General features: G+C 36.6%; 1 protein-coding gene across 2 annotated transcripts in view; it reads right to left on the bottom strand.

Annotated features, from left to right (window-relative positions):
* The window catches only part of LOC140330960 (cytidine monophosphate-N-acetylneuraminic acid hydroxylase-like), a 67053-nt gene that overhangs the window by 16451 nt on the left and 41728 nt on the right, over positions 1–8874 (bottom strand). For both annotated transcript variants that reach the window (XM_072411588.1, XM_072411589.1), the window contains exon 6: positions 7695–7842. In XM_072411588.1, coding sequence (XP_072267689.1) covers positions 7695–7842 — 148 coding nt within the window. The remainder of the gene's footprint in view (positions 1–7694; positions 7843–8874) is intronic.

Raw genomic sequence — 8874 nt, 5'->3', positions numbered from 1 at the left:
TTAGATCCTCCTTAATTGCGCAGCTGAAATGTAATTGCCTTAATTGGCAGATTCGCGACCCCTATTGCGCATGGCAGGAATCCGGCCGGCAGATTCAGGATGCGAGTGGACGCGCGCACTCGAGTCCCGGACCGCGGGTCGCGCATATTATCGCGCTTCCAGCGATCGCGGATTTCAATGATGAATCAGGGGCGATGAGTTTTGCCCCGCAGGGCTTCCTCAAGGATAAGGGGAGACCTTTGAGATTATATACAGTATTTTGATATTGATATACAGTATTAACAATCAATATATGCAAACAAAAAGATAGTATTCCAGCATTGTGGGATATAATAATATATAACAAGGCTTACTTTGGTGATGTTGCTGAGACTTTTTACCGCATAAAGGGCATCTGATATAAAATTGCTACTTGGGAGGAGATATTAAAACCAGTATCAATTTAGACATGCTGCAGTTGGGGAGAAAAAAGGCGTAAAGAGGTGTTTGCATTTAAAAAGGAAGGACATAGTATGTGAACCCAAATGGTGCTTTTTTGTAACTTGCAGGAAGGTTATTGATGGAGAGGCAATTACTTCAAAGGAGGTTAGTGAAAAGGCGGTGAGTACTTAACACGTAATTAACACGGGGAGTATATGTTTATATGCTGTTATTCAATTATCAATAGTACGTTTTTAATGGGACAAACAAATTAACTGGATATAAAGGGAGACGATACCAGGTCTTTACGTGTAATGTAGATGCTGCTTGTATTCATATGGAATGCAGAATAAAAATCTTGGTAGGAAGGTAAGTAATCAGAAGTACACCATCTGTGAAAGGATATGTGTTTTTTTATATAGAGATTTACTGAGAATCTATACTGGATACATTGGGCAGTAATAATGAAAACGGTCACAAGATGGTGCCAAAATGGCGTTACCTTGTGATATTTGCATGAATCCAAACAAAATGAATGTTTAAACCGATATTGAAGTGTTAATTCTAAAAGTAAGTGACAGATAAATTCACATCAGACAGAGGTTTGTGAGTGTCACAAATTAGTGAGACAAATAGAGCTAAATAGTAACACTTGCCTACCTTGATGATTAGTATTGAAAAGGTAAGAGCTTATTGCTTGAAATGCTTTAAGGTTATTTTGCTAAGAAAAAAACAAAAGGAATTGGAAGAATCAATTTTTTAAAATTTTTTTTTATGACTTCCACCCTTATATGGTGCTTGAATGGGGTGACTATTTCCACCCTTAGTTTCCTATGTGTTTCCCATGTGTTTGAGCTTACTGAGTTGATAGGCAGGGGGAGATATGGTAAAGTAATCTGAGCGCTGTCTTTTGCTCTTACTCAAGGCGTGGAAAAGGGGAGATCTTGTGGTCTGAACTGAAAAATCAATATCTTTTAGAAAACTATATATGGAGGTAATTTCTTACATATGGGAAATATAAAAACAAAAAGTGAAATAACGATGGATAGCAAGTTTAGAAATTGATACTGAGTATTAATAACCCCATGATTAGAATAATAATAATTATCATAATTAGAGGGTAATAGGCAAGGAATTTCAGCAATACAAGTGGAGAGTTTATATGACATATAGATGTATATGAATATATCAGTTGCGCACATACATTAAAACAATATACAGTATACGTTATGAAATGTAAAGACAAATTACATATTAGGCTAATAAGTGTAAATAAATGGGTACACATTGTAGTTGGTTCCTATAGTAACACAAATGATAATAAATGGATATTGTGAAATATCACTTTTTAAATATATGCAGTGCAGATATATTAAACGCCATTATTAGGAATTGTTAGCTGCCGTACTGGCGGTGCAAGATTATTGAAGTGTCACAAAGAAATATGAGTTATTAATAAATGATAATTAAAATTTTGATACAGTAATTTACAAACAGCTTATATTTTATTGTTTAATGGTAAGTAGGAGGGAGAAAAAAAACATAGCAGAACGCTTGTGACTTGAAATACCAGAGAATAGTGATAAGAGTTGGGGTGAACAGAGAAGGTGATTAAGAAAGCAGGAATGGTTTGTAAGAGAGTACAACGTTTAAACCTGGTGATGTCGTAGCATTTAATGAGAAAATCCATTTCGCTTCCAGGCGGAGTAGGATATTATCTATGTCCCCTCCTCTGGGGTTAGGTGATACCTGTTCTAAAGCTGAGAAGAAAATACTGTCGACGTTGAAGTTGTGACAGGTGCCCACATGGTGGCTAATTGGGGTCATCACTTTTCCAGTTCTGATTGTATAGATATGTTCATATATCCTTTTCCTGAAAGCTCCCTTAGTTTTGCCTATGTAAAAACGGCCGCAGATGCAAGAGATAGGATAGATCACACCGGCAGATGAGCAGTCACCCAATCAGTCAGAGGAATGAATTCCTCACCTAATTCGGGTCCTGGATGTGGGAGAAAACTCCTATGTCCAAACCGTGGATGGGTGTGCAGAAATACCCAATGACAATGGTATAACTGCACTATGGTGTCTCTGTTAGGAGAACGCCTCACGTCCCCAGTAGGCGCATAAGAGGGAACAAAGTTAATAAACTTGGTTTCATATAAGGTATCATGTGTTTAAAAAGCATCAACCATAGGAAAACAGGTAACCTTCAATCTGGTATAAGTGGATACCATGTTCTTTTTCAAAAAAACGTTTTCAGTTGTAAATATCAGAATAACAGTAACATTTACATTCAATTATCCAAATAAATATTTTACATGTTTTCACGAAGGAAACGCTGAAAATAAAAATATAGGTATAAAATAGACCCCCCCATTCAGATAGATAAGAGGGTGTGTAGTTTGTCAGTGATTACCGATTAGGAGACTTCTTAATCATACAAAGAATCAAAGTAAGAAGGATCTAAATGTTAGTACATCAGGCCAGGTGAAATAGTTGCATTGAGTGTTTGAATCCATTTGGATTCAGCTTTCAGAAGGGGTATATCAATGTTCCCTCTTCTAGGATTTGGCTACATTTTTTCCTGTACAGAAAATGATAATACCTGGGTGTTAAAATTATGAAATGTACCAACGTGGTGGCTGACCGGAGATATCATTTTGCCTGTATTCATAACATACAGATGTTCATAGATCTGCATCTTCATTTCTCGCTTAGTTTTCCCTATACAAAATCTCCTGCAAATGTATGTCATGAGATAGATAACACCTGATGTGGTACAGGTGATATGCTGTTTCACCATATGCCATTTGTTGTTGGGCAGCCAAAAACCCCTCTGCTCGTTGAGCCAAGGGCACTGCGAGCATCTACCCCATCTCACAGTGCCTGGGCTCAAAGGATGGGGAGGCACATCCAAAGAGTCAACAAAATACCTACGTACCAATAAATCCTTCAAAGAAGGAGACTTTCTGTAGGTGATGTTGGGAAAGGGATTCAAATGTTTCGATGTCCTATAGTCACTTAAAAGCATGTCCCAATGTTTTTTTAGAATGTTCTGTACTTCCATGCAATGCTTGGTATATGTTGTAATTACCCTGATGGAGGTATCTGATTGGGAAATCGACTTAGTGATTTTATTATAACAATCAAGGAATGGTCCCTGTCTTTTGTCCGAGGATATGGTGAATTTTAGATTATATTCATTTTCCTGTAGATACAATAAAAATGCATGTAATAAATCTTCTGAACCTACCCAAATAACAAGAATGTCATCAATATATCTTTTGTATGTACATATATAGGGAATACATTTTTGCATTGTGGGGTTGGAAATTTAAATTATTTTCCCAGTCTCCAAGAAACAAGTTGGCATAGGATGGGGCACATCGTGTGCCCATCACCACACCTTGAGTTTTGATGCTTATTGTTGAAGATAAATACATTTCTAGTAAGTATATATCTGAGGATGGAGATGACAAAATCATTGAAGGGTAAGTTCATTGGATATGCTTCATCGAAGACCTTTTTGATGACTGCTAGGCCCTTGTCGTGAGGGATGCTACTGTATAACATTTCAAAGTCAATGGTGGCTAATGTAGCATCTGGGGGTACTTGTAATTGAGGCCAGGATGTGGCACTTCCTGTTTGTTCAGGCGTGCTACACTCTGGCTCTCCTATAATATTCTTAATGTAAGTATTGGAGTTTGCTTTCTTCATTTGGGAACAATCAGAAGCAAACTATTTTTTAATAATTATTCGCCTATGTATCTCTTTTTGTATTTAAAGCCTTTCTCTAAATCTTGGGATCTATTATTACTATCAAATTACATTTGAAATGCCCCTGCCTTGGTGTCATCTTAGCGGGGGGACTCCACACACGGATAGCAGCCATTGTGTAAGTTGTTTTATCCTAAGTCTGTTTATTTAGCTATCAATTAACTTCACCACCTAAAATACTTAGTTCTCTCTCCCTACATAGGGTACTTTGGAACGTATCAAAATACATTTGTTTTTAAGAAGGTTCATATTGTTGAAAAATCTCTTCATCTACACTACAAATTACTGGTATAGACTCCAGTGAAATCGTAAGTGTATTTTTTTAAATGACTATGTCTGTAAACCCATTTGGAACTACTTTAATAGATCTGGAAAATATTTTCCTAATTTGGCCTCTTTATGATCATTACACTCTGCGATCAACAAGATCACACTAATCAAATGCCATATTACTGTGGCTCGGGCTGTTATATCTGTTGTATCATTTTAGTTAGTGTTATGAACTAAGTTAACTTAATCTAAACATAAATATATCTTTTGGACTATGATATGCTGATACTTTGTTTTGCTTTCCCTAATTTGACAAATTATCAATGAATATTTGATATTACGGTAATTTGTGATAAATATGATGTTTTTAACCAAACAGGATTTGGTATATACCTTGCTCAACCACAATATTACTATTATATTGGTCATTATATGTGTTTTTATTTTCAGTGGTCTGTAACTTGCTCTCCACATCCCCTGAGGAAGCCCATTTGAGCGAAACGCATCAGGTCAAAGATATCATACATTACGAAATAATTGTTATTCAGACCACTTTTCTTCAAAATGTACCTGTAAAGTATGTACCTATTCACAACTGAATATTTTATTATAATATGTTTATACATTTTAAATTACCCTAATAAACTATTGTAAATTTTACAGAAAGTTAATTTGAGTACCATCTGTTTTACCCCCTTCCCTTCTCGTACCTCACTACCCCTTTTACGAATAGAAATTTATGCTGTTTATGGTGGGCACCCCCATAATCATTTACGCTCATATTTGTGGTCCCTTATATAATTCCCCCTTTCCCTTAACTTTTACTTCCTTTTAAGGTTGTTTAGTGCTTTTTTCAGTGTTGGATTCAAGTTATCAGGTAGCGTCTGCATTTCAGTTTGCAGATTTTCTACCTCTTGGGGGACTAAATTTTTAAATGTTGGAATTACAATGTTTGTTGCAGAACTTTGGGTGGTTGTGGGTATTGTTTGTTCTAGGTTGTGTTTCATTGGTTCAATATAGTCATATGGTGTCTCCACCTCCTCGTTGGAGAATAGGTCTTCCATTCTATTTTCTTCCATAAGTTTGTACAAGGTCTTCAAGTTTTTGAAATTGGCGTGGTATTAGGAATTAAATTTGTGGTTGCGATTTGGCGAACATGATCTTTAAAGTTAGTCTTTTGGCAAATAGTTGAACATCTTTCACAAATTTGAATTTGTTAAAATTCGTGGATGGACAAAAGGAAAGTCCGAGTTTTAGTAGTTGTAACCCATTCTTCGTAGGAGTGTAACAAAGAAAGGTTGATGACTTCTAATTCTTGTGAGCGGGGGGTGCTTTCAGAATGTAGTTGACCATCGGACCCGTGATCGGTAATGGTGATAGGAGTGGGGGGGGGGGTGTAAGTCTAAAAAAGACTTTGTTTTGGGTATGGCTCCAAGTGAGAGGTTTTGTGAGGGGGCTACTGGGAGTGGTATGTAGTTTGGTGATAGTAATGGAGGGTCAGAGGAGGATATCGGGGGGACTGGATTGTCAATTGGTTATACGATTTGATCCTGTGTGGTATCGTTGGTGTTTGGTGAGACCGTCAAATTAGGACATGGTGTAAGTGGAAGGGGTGGTGACAACGGTGGTAGTTCTGGAAAGCTAATTGATGGCTTCCTCTTAGGATTAGTGATGCTCGATCGACTCGGATCATCTTTTTGACGTTTGATTCCTTGTGATGTATTCAGAATGTGTGGTCTTCCTTTCTGATTTGCAGTGTTGACTGAGGGTGGGCCCAAAGACTGCATATGAAATACATCAGTAAATGGGTAAAGCTGGGACCAGGTTTGGTCTCATTTGGTTTGTTTGGGGGATTCATTTCCCGTTTGCCGCCTGTGGACTCCCATTTGTAAGCTTTGTGCTTAATAAAGGCCCATTTATCCTTCTGAAATTTATTCTCTTTCTTGTTGAAGATACTGATTTAAACCTTTCCAAATGCAGTTTGTGGGAAGAGTAATTCTCCTTGAAAGGGGCTGAGTTGATCATTTCAAAGTTTTTGGTGTGCATTTCTGATAATTCATGATCCAGAGTAATCAGTTCTTGTTTGTAACGGTTAATCAGAATATGCATTGGAGAGGCTGAGCATTTATTCAATGTTTCTTACCATTCTGTTTTCAATAGTTCCAGACTTTTTATATTAGGGAAAAACTGGATCCTTAAATCCACGGGGTTACAATCTTCAGTGATATATTTCTCTAAGAATAGGATGTGCCAATGTAGAATGGACTTTAATTTGAATTTCTGTATATGAGAGGTGCTCTTTTGTTCATCATATAAGGATGATTTACAGGTAATTTGAATCTGGGACATGAAAGTTTACCAGTCTTTACCTAGTATATCCTTAATCAAATCTTGGTTATGGATTTTTTTGGCAAAAAGTACAGCATACTCTGCGTAGGGTCCTCTCTTAAGGTGAAGAGAAAGTAACAGAGAAATGGGGGGTTGACCCCTGTGATAGATAGTTTGGTGATGTGTTTCACCAAAAGGGATAACCCCAGATTATGTGAAGAGGGAGTTAACTCCTAGCTGCGGATGTAGATGATGTCCTAGGAACGTATAGTTATTAAGTCAAGTCAGAAAGGACAGCTCTCCTATTTCCCTTTAAGGTTGCCCTGTTGCTATCTGGTAGAATTAAAAGTAAAAGACTTATGATTACCATTGCACTAATGATGTGTTTATTTTTAATCCACTTCATACTTTTCAGCTATCATGACTAACACTTTCTGGGGTGTTGCTTAAAGTGGCCACAGCTGTACACTGTGATTTCTTCTGCTGCCCCTATATCACTAGAGGACACAGTAATGAAGTGGCATTGGCAGAAGGAACCACAGCTTACAATAGTGGAAATGCTAAGTGATACAGCCAAAAATGTTGGAAATCAGCAACAACAGTATAGCTGTTTTATAATGAGCAACAAGACTGGGGTTTTGTTTCCATGTGCTGTATAAAATATATGTTGTTTATACTGGGAATTCTGTATTCTTGTAACTTTGCATCTTTAAACCTAAGTCACTGTTACTGAGCATTTTGATCAAGTTCAGAAAAATTTGATTTTTTTAAAATTTTTTCTGAATTACTAATTCTTTATGTCATTATACGTAGCATAAATCTGGTATGTCTGGAGTTTATCTAATTAAATAAATATTACACAAGCTGGAAAAATATATTTATTTAAATTGATGCTTTACCTCCTGCCAGATTCCAAAAGGAACAACTTTAACATTTGTCAGGTTAACTCCACTTTGGTCCAAGTACCAAAAGACAGGCCGTTCAGTTTTGCCAACAAATATCGGTACATCTGGTCGTCTCTCAGCCAGCTTTCTGAGTGTAGGATAACTGGGGAAGATATCAATAAAATTTGCTAATATAGTGTATACAAAATAATCACCCAATAAAATTAAACAAGAAAATGACAAACAAATTGGGATACCAATGATACATATGATAACAACTGGTTTCAGTGAGCCACATTTAGTGCAATTTGCTTTTTTTAGGGCAAGAAGTAATTTAAAGAAGTCCATGAAAAGTTGACGTGGAAAAATTAAAATGCATGATCCATGAGGTTCATGATCCATGAGGACAACACAAGGGTGTTGTCTCACCCATTCCAGCTAAATCCTGGTGTCAAAATATCACAAGAAGACATCTTGCAGTGGACTAGATTAACTTCGTTTTAAATAAATAACTTTTTTTAGACTCATCACATATTTTAGATTTCATCCCTTTGCTCTTCTATTCAAATTGCTGGTGGAAGGGACCTGCAGAGTTCTGTACATAGGCTCCTGAAAACAGGTGGCTGTGGTAACTCCAACATGTGATGCTGAACCTTCAAGACTGAAAAGTTTAGAATCGAAAAAATACAAGAGAAGGGCTGGGGATACTTTAGTAACAGCAAAAAATAACTTGATTTGAGAAACTGATTGTATATTAGAATGAATGTAGTTCAAAGACAGGGTTTTTTTTTAAACCTATCTTTGGTATGTTCTATTCATTATAGGTTCAAAAGGGGATTCCTATTTAGAGCTATATCCCATACCTATTCATTTGTATAGTGGAGACACTCTCCATATTTAGAAGGGTAAGAGATTATCTAAATTATTTTTAATATTCAATATATAATATTGTAGTATTTTATTTTCATAATCTTAAAGATATATCCCATTATGATTAGAGATGAGCAAATTTCTCAAAAATTCGATTCGGTCGGTTCACCGAATTTTCCGAAAAGATTTGCTTCGATCGGAATTTATTTGCGGTGAATCCCTTTAAAAAACAGCTAATTCCGGGCTGCAGAGAGCCTTGATAGTGGTGTAGAACACTGTGCCTTGCAGTAACACGCATAGGGAGTCTGCTGTGGTAGTGAAATAA

Source organism: Pyxicephalus adspersus, chromosome 5, assembly GCF_032062135.1.
Source record: "Pyxicephalus adspersus chromosome 5, UCB_Pads_2.0, whole genome shotgun sequence".
In the NCBI taxonomy this organism is placed as follows: Eukaryota; Metazoa; Chordata; class Amphibia; order Anura; family Pyxicephalidae; genus Pyxicephalus; species Pyxicephalus adspersus.
The sequence above is the reverse complement of the archived record's forward strand: the minus strand, read 5'-3'. Positions and strand labels throughout refer to the sequence as shown.